Source organism: Lissotriton helveticus, chromosome 7, assembly GCF_964261635.1.
Source record: "Lissotriton helveticus chromosome 7, aLisHel1.1, whole genome shotgun sequence".
NCBI lineage: Eukaryota > Metazoa > Chordata > Amphibia > Caudata > Salamandridae > Lissotriton > Lissotriton helveticus.
The window spans coordinates 1,037,244,978-1,037,264,149 of NC_136068.1; the positions used below are offsets into that span (position 1 = coordinate 1,037,244,978).

At 44.8% G+C, this 19,172-nt stretch overlaps 1 protein-coding gene across 3 annotated transcripts in view; it reads right to left on the reverse strand.

Annotated features, from left to right (window-relative positions):
• Nucleotides 1–19,172, reverse strand: part of ANAPC11 (anaphase promoting complex subunit 11) — a 75,481-nt gene that overhangs the window by 47,090 nt on the left and 9,219 nt on the right. For all 3 annotated transcript variants that reach the window (XM_078653804.1, XM_078653801.1, XM_078653802.1), the window contains exon 2: nt 2,812–2,939. In XM_078653804.1, the coding sequence (XP_078509930.1) occupies nt 2,812–2,920 (109 nt within the window). In that variant the 5' untranslated portion in view covers nt 2,921–2,939. The remainder of the gene's footprint in view (nt 1–2,811; nt 2,940–19,172) is intronic.

The following is a 19,172-nucleotide window of genomic DNA, read 5'->3' on the forward strand; positions in this document are numbered from 1 at the left end:
TGGTACAACCTAACTTTAATCATCCTATGAGTATGCATCTGATCTCTTTTCCACAAGTGTTTCATACCCACATACACCTATCCATCTCCGGCTGGGTAGTAAAGTGAGACATCCTTTTTTGGCACCCTCACGTAAACAGCGCAGAGCTCTGGTCTCTATTTTCTGCTCAGTGTTCTTTGATTTCTAACTCACAGTATCCCTGGTTTGGGACCTGGAGTGGACCCTCACTGTCATATCTAGGGAAAGAGGCAGGACATGGGCCGGGCGGGCACATACGGCTCCAGGCAGAGTCTTAATGGATGCTTTGTGAATCACTAGGAGTGACTCTTTCTTTATCAGGCCATTCTTACTATCCTGCAGCTAGTTACTATATTTTCTCAGGCTCTCTGTCCCCTAGCACCTTTGGCTAGAGGGTTGCAACACTTAGTCTTGTGCTAAAAGCATTCAATGCTCTTCACTGTGGTACCACTCATTCAGAGATTACAGTGTACAGCAAGGGCTGCAGAAATACTGAATAATGAATGATGTGGAGAATATAACACAGATTGTGGTTCTGCGCTGGCCTTTGGTTTACAAAAATCCTTCTTTTTGAATGTTAGCCTACTTACTGGTTTTGTGTGGTAAACTTAAAAATCCTGACATTTACTGTAGTTGATATGATAAATGTAGGGAATGGACAGTCATCAACTTTGTCATCCACTGTAGAATGAAGCTCATTTACAGTGCGTAGTTAACAGAAAAAGAAACTATTTGCCCCGCTGCATTGATGAACTAGGGGCCCCGCAGCTGACGTCATCCTTTCATCGACTGTTTGTGAGGAGTTACACATGCCCTTCCAGTGTATAATAGACACACACATTACCTCTTGGCAATGACATTATTGTATTGTATTGTAATTCCATTTATATATATTACTTACTACCCCATACGAGGTGTCAAATCGCTTTTTTGGCAAGTAGTACGCTACTCCGGAATCCATACAGGATTAGTGGTGAATTAGTATAGTGAAATATGAAATTAATTTGAAAGGTGGATATGTCAGTCAGTTATTTGGATTGTGGAGGATAGTGGAGGGATAGAAGAGGGAAAAAGGTCTGCATTTATATAGCGCTTGCTTCCCAGATGAGGTGTTGAATCGCTTTTTCGGCGAGTAGCACGCTACTCCGGAACGCATAAGAAATTAGTGGTGAATTAGTACAGTGAAATATAAAATTAATTTGAGTGGTGGACATGTTAGTCTGTTATTTGGATTGGAAAGGATTGTAGAGGGATAGAAGAGGGAAGGATTTAGATTTTTTTTGTGTGTTTTTTTGTTGTTTTAGTGCTCATAGCAGTAGGAGGAGGCTTGGGATGAGTAAAAGGGAGGTGGAGGGGGAAGAGTCAGAGGGAAAGGTTTAGAAAGGCTTGTTTTGGGAGAGCGGAAGAGTAAAAGAGGTATGAGATGATGCAAGGAGGGGTGGAGTAGAGACAAGCTTAGAAAGGGTTATTTTGGGGATCATAGTAGTGGTATGGGGTTCGGATGAATGAGAGAGGGGAGGTAGAGGATATATTGACAGAGGTATAAGGTGAGAAATAGGGTAGTGTATTTGGATATGCTGAATTAGAAGAAAAGTCATGAATATATAGATTCAAAAGTACATGGAAGGTATATGGATGCATAAAGGAATGGAAGTATATGTAGATTAAAGATGCATTAAATTAACTCCGGCTTTCAAGTGTTGTTGTATTTTAAATTAATTTTTATGTTATTTTTTGCAATACAATAGTGAAGCAATTGTAGATAGTTATGATAAAAGCTTTACTTATTTATGCAGTCACTTATTTACATGTTAAAAACATATAATAATGTAACTATCAGTAAAATGTTCATTTGTCGGGCAGAACTAATGAATATCTTTATTTTTGAAAAACAATTATTCTACACGTTTATACAAAGCAATACACATATATAGGTACACATCTATAGTACAAATAAATGCTTATATACAGAGGGTTATGCTATATATTTCTGTTTGCGTATGGGCATTATGTGGGGAAGAGCCAATTCTGGAGTCGTTTTCTGAGATAAGGTGGTTATCCGTGGATCTTATGATGGGGGGGTGAAGGGATAGTAAAAGAGGTATGAGATGATGCATAGTTTGGCTGCTTGAACAGAGAAAGATGTGCCACCCATGTTTTTTTTCTTGTACGTTGGGATTTTGAGGCGAGGTGCCACTCTAGAGCGGAGGTTCTTTTGTTGAATGTGTTTGGTGATTTTATTCCAGATGAAGAACGGCCCTGTTCTATGCATCGCTTTGTGGATGATACAAAGCAGCTTGAACGAGGACCTTCTGGCAACCGGTAACCAATGCAGGGCTTTCAAGACAAGGGAGATGTAGTCTTGTGGTTTTATATGTAAGATTGGTCTGGCAGCTGAGTTCTGAATCCGTTGTAGTCATTTCATGGTCGTTAAAGGTGATCTGTGGTGGAGACTATTGGCGTATTCCAGTTTGGACAGAACAAGGGAGATGCTAGCCCGGACCTTGTGTGGAAATCCCAAATAGGGGAAGATTTGTCGCAGATGCAGCTCTACTAAAGAGAAAAGCAGTCTCCATCCACATATCTACAAAATCTCCTCCTACACAAAAATGCCTTACTACCTGCATTCTTTGATACACCCAAGCCGGCCCCACGGCCTCACTACTGCTCATAGTTCATCACCTCTCCTGTAAAGCAAACTCCAGTGCCTCCATGTGCTCTATATAATGTTTAAAATATGTCCTATCAACTGCTACGTACACACGACTAATTCTTCTATCGTTCACTACTCACAGTCAGGACAGCAGCCATTAAAAGCCATCCTACAGATGCCGCAATTCTCGTCATTGGCCACCCACAGCCAGGATGCCACTCCATGCCACATCTTAATCTTCACCTTCATTGGGACACGTCAGTTCTGTCTGAGGCACAAATAAAAAAGATTAGAGACAAAATGTTCAATCCACCTCCACGTCTGTAGTGCACACATCTTCATGAAATCCTGTGTTGTGCAAAAAGGTTGTTATGTGTGGCGCAGGAAATAAAGTTTCACCACTTTGAACGCTTTTCCATACAATGCAAGTGTTGAGAAAAAATGGTATGCATCATTTATACTGACAACAAATCTTCCATTGTGCGCTTCTTCAAATTACGAGTTTATAATATGGATTTTTCGTGGCACTGCAAGAGCTGAAGTATGGCACGGCATTGCTTTGCAGCGAGGTCTGTGTGCTTTCCAGTACTGCAGGTGTGTGGGATACATATTGCTAGTGGGGATGTAACATCGTGTGTGTAAATCATTAGCTGCTGTGATTTCAATGCGGAGGCTCCCTCCATTTGTCAAATAGGTTTCCTCAAATGAAAAGCTCAGTTTGTGTGCCATACATTTTGAAGAAATTGTGTGGATGGTTTAGTAAGTGATGCAGGCTAGTTTGTACTAGCAATGATTTATTACTGGAAGCCAGTTGGGTGAGACCAATGTGGACTAATGTGGTCATATTTCTCTTCCCTGGTATGGGCCTGCCCATGATGCGAGGTGTCTCTTAAGAATTCCACAGAGCAGGGAATTACAATACTCCAGTCTTGAACTCAAAAGAGCCTGTATCACTTAGCTGGAAATCACTGAGATGTTTAATTTCTCATAATTGAATTGGGGCTATGCTATTTTTACTAGTGTTTTTATGTGTGTTTGAAGCTTTGGGTTTTTGTCCACTACTAACAATACCCAAGAGATTCTGTACAGGGTGTACAATTTCCAGATTGTGGTCTAGAATGGTCAGATTGTTGTGCCATTGCAATATGGGCATCGAGTGGGAAAGGGGAGCAATCCATAGAAAATATTTCTTGAAAGGATTCAGCTTAAAGGTGGTGATATGTAATACAGTCTTTAATATTTGTGAGTGTTTAAGAAACATAGCAGTTGGCTGATCTCTCTAACAGTACAACAGAAGAGACAGGAAAACTGGGTATAATGAGCCATGCCAGGCTAAACATCCCCAACCAATATGCTTTTCAGAGACACCAGCAAGTAAAAGTTTGATTAAACGTTTTGACACATTCCCAATTTCCATTTAGGCAACAAATGTGTCAAGTTGAGAAACATTTTTTGTCATGTTTATTCGAAACACTGCAAGATCAACTTCAGCATGAATCCTTGGCACAACATTTGGTAAGTAGAGCTACGTTTCTCCACGCAGTAGTATCTACGGTTGAGTAAATGTTTCAAGTTCTCATTACATTCTGTGAAATTTATTTAGAAAACTTTATTGGCATATAAAATATAACTGTTTTTGTTTTATTTGTTGATCGGTCATTTCTGTGCAACAGACCTAACTGATAGTGGGCACCACATTCTAGATGTCACACAAATTAAATACAATAAACATGAGCTCAATCCCTCGTAACATGACACATAGGGGCAGAATACTACTTTTAGGCAGAGCGGTGGCGTGGCGGCGCAAACCGCCATGCCACTACTACGCCGAAGGTCGCCTGCCTGCCCGGTTGCAACTTACAAGTAGTCTGACTGGCGGGTGGCGTGGCTGTGCCTCTTTTAAAGACGATGGTGCCATTGCAAAACGCACAGCAATGCAACGCACTGCAAGGTTCCTGCATGGCATGGACTCGACAGTCCTTGCTGTGCAGGATCCTATGTGCATGCACACAGGGGGCACATGTTATGCCCCCATGTGTACATCCAAATGTGGTGGAGGCACATTGGGTCCTGTAGGGCTCCCTTTGTTACCTCTCTGCCAGGGTTTTCATGGCGGTGCAACCGCCATGAAAACACTGGCAGAGAAGAAACTCGTAATATGCTTGGCTCTGCCAAGCATATTGCGGCTTCTAACCGCCGCTCCAATGCCAGGGAACGGCAGTTTACTGGCCGAGCCGGTGGTCCCAGGGAGGTTTAACTGCCCAGGTCGTAATCTGGCAGTCAGATCCCCATGCAGTGGTGGCAGGATCCGCCACCTCCGCGCCACCACGAGTCTGGCGGTCCTCGGACTGACAAACTCGTTCTAGGGCCCAAAATAGTCAAGCTAAAGTCAAAGGCAATGTGTAAAGTATTTAGTATACAGTAGCAAAAGTGATACAAAACACAACAAAATTCAACAAACAATTTTACAATAATGATAATAATTTTGAGTGAAAAACAACAAAATTATATTAAGGCTAACCGGAGATATAAATTTAAGAGTGAAAGTAAGTGCCAAAAAGCACAAAGTGCCAATGATAGTCTATGGAAACAGCAGACCAGGAACTATGAGCAATTTGAGATGGACAGCAATGGAGCCCTCGTCGGGTACAAGTGGAAGTCTGGTAATCAAAAAGTTAAAAAAACGTTTCTAAGTCCAAACACAGAAAGGTATTGAGAACAAGGGTAAACCCACAATCTTTGAAAACCTGGGGTAATACAGTTGTATACAGGAAACAATGGTTGACTACGGTATCAATCCAAAAAAAGGTTCTCACTATATTTTATATTGAGAGCATCACAGGTTACTTAGAAGTGTGTAGCAACCAAATTATGGACACAGTAAATATTTTATCTTAAAAAACCGTAAGATTTCAAACATGTAAAGATCAGTCAATTTATTCTGTATAATTTATTTCCACAAAATGAAATATCACATATCATTTTTTAAGTATTTTTATCAGCTTATTTAAAGTCCTTACGAGATCCAGTGCTTACACACGTAAAGAAAATCTACAGTGATAACTGACAAGTGAAAAAAAAAACGATGCATCAAAGATTAAAAATGTAGGACTCCTAGTTCCTTCTATTATTTTGGAGGTTCAGAGAGTGTGGTCTATAAACGTCCCACAGTCAATGGTGTTTCAACCTCAGACAGTGAGCACCCGGTATCTAAAGATAGAAAACATAATTATAGTTCAGGAAGGAGACTAATCGGAAGCCTGGTTAAGGAATTAAAAATATATATAGACAAAATGGGGATCTTGCCTGGGTTGGTCATAAAAGCAAAGTGGCAGTGAATCCCTATGGGCATCCTATTTGGCCTGACAGAAAAAAGGAGATATTTATATAATTGGAAGAATACCATTAATACATAGGGAAAAGCTGGATGACATCTAAAGGGGGTAGCAGGTCTTACCCCATGGAGAAATCAAGGACTCCTGTTCAAATGTTGCTTTCCGATATTTGGCGGTATTATTCAGTCCGGAGAAGGCCCTGTGAATAATAAATATGTGCCCAAGTGCAAGTCTAGGCTTGAGGCAGCCCGAAATATAATGAATCACCTACCAGTGCAAGGTGCCCTAAGGAATCATAGATGTTTATAGACCCCCCTCCCTGAACTTCAAAAATAATGGAAAGAACTGGGAACACCTCCAGACCTGTCAAGCACGATGTGACACTGAAGCAAGGCTGGACACTTTAATATCAAAGAGGATCCTCCTAGTCTCCCCAGCATATTCTATCAGGTTCACATGGATAATATCTTCTTATTCAGGTTAGCTTATTGTGCGCTCCTGGGATCAGTTCACACCTCATCACAGGGGAGCCATCAGGTAACAGCTGAATACTTACAGAAAGGCCACCATATGCTTTAGGCAGGTAAAAGGTAACTTTTCTAAACTACCTCTTCTATAATAGACAAAATCAACTTTATCATTAAATTGGATTTTGTGTAACTGTCAAAAAAAGGTGCTTGAAATATTTGTCTAACTGTTTCCCAGACGAATATAACATTTATTAAACATAATATTGTATCCCAATGTGTTTCTATGGAACAGCAAACATGTTACAGTGAAAGTAGTCTTTTGGGCCTTTTCACTGTAAGGACATGTTTAACATTAAACTATTACATGTCCTACTCGTAAATACCTTACACCTTCCTTAATGAGCAGTAAGGGTGACTTATTAATATTTAAAAGGATTTACACTTATTAAGAGGGTTATTTTAACAATTTGAAGTTTAAACATGCACAGCTTGGATACTGGTGGCAGTCATGTTTGCAGTGTTAGTGGAATGGGTGGCATAATGAATGTGCAGATTGGTTACATTAGCAGGGGTGAAGTGCACAGAATTCTGAAGCTGGAAAAAACAGGGTTCAGCAAAAATGCAAACAAAGAAATACATTGGAGTGACCCTGCAGAAAGGGCAAATTTCTAACGGCCAGTTACAGATTGACCAGTCACAATGTTGATTAGGACATTGTCACGGGGGGAACATACCATTTCTCATGTCACACATGTTTCCCTCTAAAATAATATGCCCCCTATCATGTGGGCAGTAAGGTTCACTGATCGGTGACTGATTACAAATTTTAGATCAGTTTTTCATACCCGTCAAAAGAGTGATTTTGACAGGTCTTGGCAGCAGGGTTCAAGCTGCTGCTGTCATGCTACACACGGTATGCTACTGAAATATATGACACAGTAGGTGCAGTCCACAAGTGGCATTTAACTTTCAAAGACACAGTTGTATTTCTGCAGTATCCTAGTGTTAGGAGTTCATAGAAAGTTAAATGTGCCAAACAGGTTTTAAGTCACTTTCAACATAGTTGGGGTCAGTGCACAAACACTGAGCACTGGATAGTAGTGTCCCAGGATTAGGGTTCAAAATTACCAAACAAATTAAAAACTGGGGGAGCCCACCCTAAGGGGTCAACCTGCAACACGGCTCCCCTCCAGACTAAAGATGAGGGCAAATAGCCAACCCTCTGGCAGTTATCATCATAAATGGAAAAACCGTCTGTAGTGGTGGGGGTCAGTGCCAGGTCTTTGATCCACTGGGAAGTCCGTATCCTGTAGGGAAATGGACCACCTCAACAATTTTCGGCCAATCCTCTAATTCTGCCTTTGACAGTACTGTCACTCTGTTTAACTCTGCCCCAGGCACTAACCGGTTCCCTATAGAACCCCCTCTCTGCAGACCCTACCCTGGTCAGATCCACATCTAGCCTACCCAAAGGCCTCCAAGCAAGTGAACAGGACTATCAAGGCCAATAATATGATGTTGTTCATCCTACCTCCTAGGTCAGGCTTCTGTCCCCACTTGAGGGCCAGCTGTGCCCAAAAGGTAAGCAACCAACAGAGGCCACTGGCAGCTGTCAGTGTCAGGATACAGGCCCCTAGCTATTCACTGACAAAAGAGGGCTGGAGAATCACACCTAACTCAGTCATAATACAAGCCGGAGAGCTAATGCAAATTAGCTTCCAGCAGCTTCGGGTAGGGTAAAGATACCTTTCTAAATGTTACAATTCCCATATATTTTACACAAAACTGACTTTACAATCAGATTGTATTTTTGCTAAATATAAGTGTTTGAATGAAGTCTGTAGCTGGTACAGGTCAAATGTTATAGAATAAAGTGTATAATTAATACTTTAACTTTTCCTATGTGTAAGCTACAGCTTGACCAGTAACAATTTAATTTTGGGCCTAGTCACTGGGGAGCAAGCCATTTCTAATGCCACACATATGCCTCTCTTAACCAGGTGAGCTCAGGGGTGGCTTATTTAATATTTAAAATCAGGTTCGCTACCTGTCAAATGGTAACTTTGACAGTTCAAGCTGCTGCTGTCAGGCTACACAGAGTAGGCCTGAAGCCATATTTTCACAGCAACTGTAGAGAATGGCACAATATGTGCTGCAGTCCACCAGTGCCATTCCATGTCATGGGTGTATTTCTGCAGCATTCCTGTGCTAGGAGTTTAAGATTACCAGAGGCGAGTCCCAAAAACATGAAAAACTGGGAAGTGACCACCCAAAAAAGGGGCACCTAGAAACAACATGTAATTCCACCCCCCATAATTTTAAGGTACTTTGCATTTCAAATGTTTCAAATGGTTCAGTGGATTATTATGTTAAGGGGTAGAACATGTGATTTTCATAGTTCAGTTGCTATGACAGTTACGAATGTGTATTCAACAATCTGATTCCTACAGCAATATCACGAGAGTGGTGGTAAAATAAAAAAATATAATTCCGTTTTTGAAACATGTGCTTTACTGTTAACGTCCAGGAGAGAGAAGTGATGGTAGATTATATACGATAACAGTGACAAAAGCCAGTAGGTAGGTGCAGCGAGAAAAGAAACTGGCCACAGCATAAAAGTAAGATGGTTGGCTATGCACAGGTAATTAGAGAAAAGGCATCAATAATAAGAAACAACAGTGACAGGGAAGGGGTAGTAAAAAGACAGGAACGACTGCAGGAGCAAGAAGGGTAATGGAAGGTGATAGAAGAGCAGTAACAGGAGTGAAAGGGTCGGTGACAAGTGAGAGGAGTCTCCAGAAGTGGTAGTGACAGGAGAGAGAGTGCGAATGACAAACGATTGAAGGGGGGTGACGTGCAAGAACTTTACTATGCCCAACGCTAGGTTCTTTCAGAAAGGGAAGTAAAGCAGCACCGAAATTAAATGAAGGCTCTAGAGAGAGGGGGGGATTATTGGAGACCTTCTAATCCATCATTAAAGCACCGGGATTGACAATAAGGTTACTTTCTGCCTTTGTAATTGGAATAAACAAAGTAGACCAGCACTTTTTGACTTGTCAGTATTTTATAAGAAGCACAAAATGTATTTAATCTTTAATGCATTATGTTCTAATTGTGCGGACAGCTTGCAGGAGATACTGATCAGCTTCTGATCTTGAGTGTGTGCACACCATGCCAGTTTGTTTTGAGCATACGTAAACCTGGCAATTAGTATTGTTTTGGCTCTTCTGCAATGTGTTTCCTTTTTTAACAAAGGCATAACTTTTTTGTGTTTCGTGGTTCTCATCATTTTTTTCATTGAATAGATTTAGCAAATTTTGAAAAAACTACACACTCAGGCCAAGGTTTTTAGGTTTCGCCTGGCGTTTACTGCGCAAGCAGTATCGCGCAGGCGAAAACTTTTGTAAACAGTATGGAGCTTAATCCCGCCTCTGTCTTCCATTGGCTAGCTCCATAAATGGAGGCTAGCCATTGGAAGACAGATCTGCCCGTCATTGCCGGAGCAGATTCGTGGGCGTTCCCGTGATTTTTACTCATCCCGCCCCTTTAACGTCGTCATTGCGGCGGGGGGCGGTTCCTATTTTTTTGGGGGGGACGCCATGTTTTTATCATTTGCCGCCGGAAGATGTCCAGGTGAGTGCGTCCTTGTTTCTTTCTCAACCCTCTTTGCCTGTTTGCCTCCGTTATTATGCATGTCCCCCTTCCGCTATCCGTGTGTGCCCGTTCCCGCCCCCCTCCCGCTGTCCGTGTGTGCCCGTTCCCGCCCCCTCCCGCTGTCCGTGTTTGCCCGTTCCCGCACCCCCCCTCCCGTTGTTCTTGTTACTTTCTGTCATGTCTGTCCAAAGAGTGAGTGAGTTTACTTATAAACAGAGCATTTATACTTTTTTTTTTTTTTTTTTTTTTTTTGAAAACCTTTATTGTGCATAAAAAGGGAACAAATACGGGCCTACAACCGTCAGGCCGGCCACAATACTGTGGAGCACAGGTGCTAGCAATACGGTCTCTCAGCGGTCTCAGGAGGTATAGCAACAATCAATAACAGTTACATTGGAGGAATTCCAGTCGCCAAGGAGAAGGAGCATTAAAGGTTAAGGTTTAAAGTTTTTCGAATCAAAAATAAAGCAATGAAGAATAGGTGCAAAGAGAACTGAGTCCGTACAATAATTCTCAACAGGAGTAGGCAGCATAAATAATAGCAACATTAGCGATGTGCACCCCATCAGATGGGCTATACAATGTAAAACAAACGAAATAGCAGGAATCATGCTCGTATCACCAACAGCGCCACCCACTCCCCACTAACCCCGTCGCAGACCCAGAACGGAAAACAGAACAAGAAAGCGCAGAAAGTGAAGAAAAAAGGCCCATAGAAACTAAATAAGGAAAACTAAAACTATCCCCCCACCCTACAACAATGCGGAGGCTATGGCCTACCCCCCCCCGACAATGTGCCTGTCGCCCATTAAAGAACCCGAAATGCAGTACAAGAAAGAAAGTGAAGAAAAGGAAAAATAAGAAAATAACGCGTCTAACACCTAAATATGAGAGCGAGAAAAGGCCATCCTATTCTACAACTCTCACAAGAACAAGTGAAACGGGAGGAGGAGCAATTCCAAACGGTCCCAGCCCACCAGCCAAAAGGACCATCCCACACAGTTACCAATAGTTCAGAATTAAGTAATAATGTAGAGACAGGTGGGGAGAAACAATACGCCGTGCATGACTGAAACAAATGTATGACAATCCCAATCCCGTTCCGACCAACCAAGCAACCGGCAACCTAAAAGGAGGAGCTTAGCCCTGGCCAGATCTCGGAGACTTCCCATAATGAGGTACATGAAGAAGGCCCGCCCCCACCAAGGCAAAGAGACAAAATGGCAGCATAAAGAAGGACAATGACATGGTTACACAAAATGGCCGTCGAAGGTCACCACACAATCCTTTGTCCCCACCAAACAGTTCCCCCCGGCCATCGGGGAAGTATAGGCTCCTCAGCGCAATGAACAAAGGCCACAAGGGGAAATCCAGCGAAGGGGCCGGCAGTTGCGTGTCCCAGTCTCGAGGTAGAAACATTGTCGCAGGCAACTGTGTGGCAGGCCCCGGAGATAGGGGAAACAAAGTGTCGAAAGCAAGTCTATCGGACGGCCAGTAGCAGGCGTCAGTGGAGGCAGAGGCAATCCAGTCTTCTCCACGGGTAAAAGAAAACAATGCATCCTCAGTAGGTTCCGATGGAAAGAGTCTCAAAGTTGGCTGGCTTCCGACACTGCGCTCTCGCCGTAGAACAGACTCCATTATGTCGAGGCGGTCACCCAGTGCTAAAAAATCCGCACATATTTCCGCCCGGAGGTCAGACAGGGCGGCCAGGATAGTTCCATATGAAAACGGTGGTTGCAGACCCTCGTCACCATGCTCCCGGGAAGGAATTCGCGAGCCGTCCCCCAGCGCACTCCGGGCGACCCAAGCCGCGGACAGGGACGGGCACTCTCCCCCGCCCCCCGGAGCATCAGATACAGCCATGAGAAGTGGGTCACAGAATAATCTTCGAGGCGGGTGCGGCGTGACCAGTCAGCAATACAGGGCGCCAAGCCCGATAAATCGATGCCGATCGGGCTCTCGACACTGAGAACCGTAGCGCTTCAGGCCGTTACACCGGGTCAGGAGAGCAGGCACCCAACGTCAATCAAACATGGCCGCATGTTCCTTCTCGCTCGCCACCCGCCTCAAACAAAGACGCCGTATCTGCAGAGCGTCTCGACTAGGCGCTAGGGCACAGGGCGCAGGTCGCAGTGTTCCACGGCAGGCAGCGCGATCAGGAGTCTGTCTCGGGAGGATATCGCCACCCTCTCAGCATCGGTATCGCACGGATACCCCGGCCGCCCCCATGCCTCCCCTACTCGGAGACGGACGGAAGTATAGCCGCGGGGTCAGGGCTCGGAGTCTCTTCACAGATATCTTCGGCTGCCGGGCGAGTTGAGAGTCCGGGGGAAGACGATTTAGGTCAGCACAGCTTAGTGAACGTTCCGCCGCCACAAATCGCCAGGATAGAGATCAGGATATCAGCGCGGAGGAAGAAGAGCTGGTGGAGCCGGGAACCTACACGTCCGTACCAGTCGCCATCTTGGCTCCCCTCCCAGAGCATTTATACTTGTTTGCATTACTCGGAACTCGGCCATTGTTAGTGATCTGAAGTAAATTAGAACCTTGTGTGTTGGATTATCTGTATATTTCCTAACGTTGACCTCCCCAAGTTGCCATCATTCTACAAAACATGCATGCCTACTTGTGCAAAGTTAAGGCTGCTTGATTCAATTTCTTGGGGCATAAACTGTTCCTGTAATTTGAGGAGGAGACACATGCACAGCTGCGTGGGCTTTGTGCAAGCACTACTCTCCCTACAACATGTTCAAAGAAAATGGGCTGCTTGACCTCACAGTTCTAGAGCAAATTTTCTTGATAGAAGAGGACCTTCGCTGCCTCAAAATTCTTGATTCTTGATTTTGTGTTGTGGAATCTTTCCGCGTTTTGGGAAGGGAGAGATCTTGGCACAAGAGGAAGATACTGTGTTATCATAACTTCTGTATTCTTAGTCCAAAATCCCTATCACATGCAGGATCCATCCCCCCGACAGCCATGGCTTTGCCCTTGTTTTTTTCGCCATCACCGGCCCTTCTAAAAGTATTCTTTCTTTCTTTGCACTCACTGGCCCCCTTACCCTCAGCTGTTGCCGGCGCGTATAAACGCGCCCTCCCTTTGTCTGTCTGCGGGTCCCGCTGGCTCTCAAAGGAATGCGCTGCCAGCTGCCCATGTGTGCTGCATTCACTGAAGGGTGCCCATGGCTGCTTCTCGATCTTGGTAAGTCAGTGGCGCCATTGTTTCTTCAGTACAGGTGAGGCCCGGCCAGACTTCGCTCTGGTGCTCTCAGTGTCATCTTTCACTCCCACTCCACCACTCCTGTGTGTTCCACCCCACCCTCCCCCCTGCCTGTCCTGCTGTCTCACTAACGTGTCCACCCTGCCTGTCCTGCTGTCTCACTAACGTGTCCACCCTGCCTGTCCTGCTGTCTCACTGACGTGTCCACCCTGCCTGTCCTGCTGTCTCACTAACGTGTCCACCCTGCCTGTCCTGCTGTCTCACTAACGTGTCCGCCCTGCCTGTCCTGCTGTCTCACTGACGTGTCTGCCCTGCCTGTCCTGCTGTCTCACTAACGTGTCCACCCTGCCTGTCCTGCTGTCTCACTGACGTGTTCACCCTGCCTGTCCTGTTGTCTCACTAACGTGTCCACCCCACCCTCCACCCTGCTTGTGCTGTAGTCTCTCTAACGTGGCCTACCCACTCTCTCTTCACCCTTCACTCTTGGACCTCGCACCCGTGCCCTTCTTCAAAACTGGGTGCCCTTTCACCTCTGACCGCTGTCCTCAGCCTCGTGCCGTGTGCTTACCACCCCCCGCCACTCCTGCTGCCCCCTCTCAGCAGTGCCTCCTCGTTTAATAGTAATCCCCTGTTTTGTAGCGCTACGTGTGCACGTTATAGCTCCTATAATGCTACCTGGGTGTACGGGGTAAACGTGTCTGTATTTGGGTGTGCCCGCACAGTGGTCTGATCTCTGCGGTCTTTAAATATGGTTTCTTTGGCTTTGATTGATCGGTTACTCCGGCCGCATGTACGTGGTAACAGTTTGTGGTGATTGACGTGTGATGCCGAGCGCGCCCCCTGTGCCCATGTTGTCAGTCCTGCGTGCCTCCTGCGCGCCCATGTTGTCTGTCATGCTTGCCCCCTGCGCGCCCATGTTGTCAGTCATGCTTGCCCCCTGCGCGCCCATGTTGTCAGTCATGCTTGCCCCCTGCGCGCCCATGTTGTCAGTCATGCTTGCCCCCTGCGTGCCCATGTTGTCAGTCATGCTTGCCCCCTGCGTGCCCATGTTGTCAGTCATGCTTGCCCCCTGCGTGCCCATTTTGTCAATGCCATTTATTTATCTGTTTTCAAAACCAACACATAAATACAAAATTTGTCATTTACAATGCCAATAGCTCTAACTTTTACAAAGGCGAAACCGTTGCATTGTAAGTGCTTGTTTATAACTGTAAGAAGGGTGAAAGGAAGTGTCAATTTATTCCTAGAGTGTGGTTCAGCCAAAGCAGAGCTTATTTGAGCCGGTGGTTGCAGGCGGGCCCACTGGAATTCATTTTTGGGGACTGTCACGTATTCTTCCTCATAATTGATCTTTGATCCAGAGCAAGAGAGAGAAAAACACACAAAGGGAAATGGAGGAGAAAGAGAACCGGAAATAAAAATACGATGAAGAGAGAAAGCAGGAATGAACAGGAACCTGCAAAGGTGAGACAGAGGTGAAGTGAGTGTCCGGTATAGAACGAAGGAGGCATGAAGCAGAATCAAGACTACATAGCCTTAGTATTTGTCTCCCTTATTATTCATACTGCTGGCCTTCGGCTTCTGACCAAAACTTTGGGTCCAGGCACTTACTCTTTTACAAATAAGCACTGATGAAGGGCATGTCAAAACCATCCCAGGAGTATGTGCACTAAGTAAAAGATAACCTGATCTGCTTGTACCCATAATGGTGGACTGTTGAATTACACATGCCCAAGTCAGCTGTTACATCTAGAATTAACGGGTAGGAGAATAGGATGTGAAAAGATAGACATAAGTGACGCAGAGACACGTAGCAGTTAGGACTTAAGAATCCCTTGCGGATATTGGTTTTAAACTTAATAATTATTTAAAAAATCTTTGCTTTGAATGTCTACCAGCTCGATTATTTTTTTTCCAGTTTTTCTGTGATTGGAATTAATTCATAAAAGAAATACACCTTTTCTGCGTGATCACCCCAGATTTTTTTACTTTTGTAGAACTCTGTGCACTTTACACAGGCTAGCCAGCTGTAAAGAGCCTGGTCCCCCCACTCCCAAACTATGGCTGAATTTCCATACTCCTAATTGGCTTATTTAACTTGCCTATAAGTCCCTAGAAAATGGTACAAAGTTTACCCAGAGCCTTAAAGTTAAATGCCACTAGTGGACTGCAGCACTTATTGTGCCATCCACTCCAGGTGCACTGCAAACATGGCTTCAGGCCTATTGCTGTAGTAGACTATAGCAGAGTAAAAACTGCACTTTGAACTGTCAAAATAAACCCCTCTGACAGGTGAAAACCTCCATTTGAAATATTAATAATTCACCCCTATGTAGGTCTTGTAGCCTACAAGAGAAGGTGCATGGGATTTAAAATTGCAGGACATGTAGAAATGTAATGTTAATAGGTATTTACAGTGGCTAGCACCCAAAAGCTATTTTCACTGTAGGAAGGCTGACTGGGTATAGCAAAACACTGGAATTGATATTAAAAAAAGAAGAATACTGCTAACTCTGGAAAAGACTAGCTAGAAAAATAATTAAACAATTATTTTCAATATTTGTTTTTAGGTACAGTACCTGCTCCAAACTGTATTTTATTAGATGTGTGAGGACATTAGGATTACCATAGTATACTCACCACACACAGCCCTCATAGCCCAAGTTTAGATTGGTAGAAGACTTTCGCCATCTTGAAAATGCCCTGACACACTCCTGTTTCTATTTGTGGTAAGGCAAACAGGTACTACTGAACCTTTACCTCGTTAGTTGGGAAGGGGGCATGAGCCAGGCAAAAATATGGCAACTATAGATACCCTCTTCAGAAAACTCTCTGGACCAGCGGAAGATCAGAAGAAGATTGCACCTGCTGTTTATGACCGAGTAGTAGCCTTAGAGGACTGGACCTGCTCCCTCTTGCACCCAGGACAAAGAAGTTGACTCCCAGATTCAGTTGGCCGACCTCCTGTGTGGCTACAAAGAGACAACAAGCTTTAAGAGGCATTTGCCTGGAAGTACCCAGCTAACCAGTGGCAAATGATTCTCGATCAAAGAGTACTTAAAAGGCACAGCTAATCACCCGTGGGTGTATCCAGGTGCTGAGAACCCGGCTGCTCCGGGAAGGTTCAGTTGAACAGCCAGGTCTAGAGTCCTGTCCGGAACTCCAACAGAAAGGATGAAGTCCGGAGCTGAATGGGGAGGTTGTTCTAAGACTTCGCAGTTAAGTAGGAGAAGGAGCATTCTCTACTGTTGCTTCGGCGGATGCAGGGGTGGGAGCGGTGGAGAAGGAGGTGGCGCAGGTGTCTGGAGGGTTGGTGGAAGTTCAGGAAGTGGTTGATGTATGCTGGTGCTTGGTTGTGTAGGGCTCTGTAGGTGTGGATCAGCATCTTGAATTGACATCTCTTCTTAATGGAAAGCGAGTGGAGCTTCTTGAGGTGGGGGTGATGTGGGCAGTGGCTTTGCTTTGTGAGGTCTAGGATGAGTCCTGCCGCTGAATTCTGTATGGTCTGCAGTCTCTTCGGGAGATGTGAGATAATTCCTACGTAGAGTGTGTAGCCGTAGGCAAGCCAGCTGGGGACTATGGTTTGAGTGACAGTTCATCTGGTGTTGATGGGCAGCCGTTTGACGATCTTACAGAGCATGCGCAGAGTGAAGAAGCAGGGGGAGGAGACTGCAATGATTTGTCTTTTTATGGTGAGCCTGCTGTCAAGGATGAGGCCAAAGTTGCGGGCATTGTCCCGCAAATTGGGTGAGGGTCTTACTTCAGATGGCCACCAAGCGTCGTTCCACAGGGAGGTGTTGTTCCTGAAGATCAGTACTTCTGTTTTGTCTTGTCGCAGGGATTCTGCTCCTACAAAAAACTGTGCATAGAGACTTGGAACCTCAGTGAATCACGGTGTACCAAAACTCACCTTAATATCCAAAATCCCCTACCAGACTAGCAATCAGTGTCTCATTGGTTCTTCCATAACCCCAATGATTAGACAACCCAAAACATGAACTTAGAACACCTCAGGAAACGTGGAACACATGAACACTCTTTCGTTATGCTCTCATATCAGTCCACAACGAGGAGTAAATAAAGACACGTGCAAGTTTGAAATATTTATTTCTAATGCCGTGTTCTCAGGCGCAGTATCTTAGCTAATACAAGCAGACATATTATAAGTAACAAGGTTATTAGCATAGTTACTATTCCATAAAATACAAAGGGAGAAAGCATGTTAAAATACTAAAGGGAAGAAGGCTAAATTGCACCTAAATCTTACCCTCCCTTGCTAGTATATTATATTATATCTACAGAAGGTCTCTTGAGATTACAAGGGTGGCCCCATACCTCTGGTCCAAGTAGAAAAGGATCGCATCATATTCTACACCAGCTGTCTGCATGTCCTGCGCAGTACATTATTAAATGCGCCAAAATCAGAGGTGGCCACAGCTGCTTATGTGTCATGTCTAGAACGTGCGCTGATCAGACCGAATAACAACCACTGTGTTGAAATAACCTTGAAGGCCTCTGCTCTCACTGTTCAGACATAGCTTACCAAGCAAGGCTGCTACTATAGGAAAACATTCTCGTGTGAAGCAAAATATTCTGCTAGACTCTAAACATTTATAATATTGTGTGCCGTGTGCAAAAAGCAGCAGAGAGGAAATATGGCATTTAAACTTCTAATAAGCTCATGCTGACGTAATACAGTGTAAAGGCAAAGCCCATCTCCATGACAGTCTGTATTGAGTTTTTTGAAGTTGTCTTTCATCCAGTCAGCGAAGCTCGTCATGCACCTGCAGAAGGGGACCATCGTAGTGGAGGGGTCATTTGATAGCGAGAAGATGAGCTGTGTGTCATCAGCATAGGATATCATGTTTAGTCCATATGTTCTGACAATGTTGGCCATGGGGCTCATGTACGTGTTGAACAGTGTAGGGCTGAGGGAAAAGCCTTGAGGGACGCCGCAGATGAAGTTCTTAGGTTTCGAGGTGAAAGGTGGTAGGCGGATTCTCTGGATTCTTTTGGGGAGGAAGGCGGCATTCCTTTAGCGGGCGTCTCCTTGGATTCCAATGTGGTGAAACCTCTTGATAAGAGTGTGATGGAATAAAGTGTTGAACGCTGCTAAGAGGTCGAGGAGGATCAGGGCCCCATTTCTCCCCATTCAAGGAGGATTCCGTTGTCACCTGTGGCAGCGTTCAAGGCGGGTCCGGTCCTGTGATTGGTGTGGAATTTGGATTGGGAGTTGTCCAGAAGATTGTTGTTCTCCAGGTGTTCTATGAGTTGGCGGTTGAAGGATACAAGGGGAGCATAGAGATGAGGCGGTAGTTATTGAGTTTGTTGGGATTTGTCGACGGTTTCTTGAAAAGGGGTTTGGCTTCTACGTGTGTCCGTTTTTCAGGGATGGTGGCCATTATGATGGATGTGTAAAAGATGGCGGTGAGCTCGTTGCTGTTCATCTTGCTCTTGAGGTTGAAGATGTTGTGGGGACAGGGGTCCTTGGGTACTCCCGGGTGAGTTACTGGCTAATCATCTTGCATCCGAGGTTGAAGATTTGGTGGGGACAGGGGTCCATGGGTGCTTCGAAGTAGACAGAGTTCATGATGACTGTAATGTTTTGAGTGGTCAGCTACTCCCAGGTGGTTGGGATTTGCATCTGTGGGAGCGAGGAGGCTGAGGATGTCGGCGGCAGTGGGTTTTGTAGATGATGACTATTGACATGGAAGACGTCCGCCTGGGTGTTAAAGTTCCAGGGAAGGGGTGATGATGTTTTTGAAGGCTGAGGGGTTGGAGAACTCTCGGGCAATGTAGAAGAGTTCTTTGCTGTGTTTAGAACTG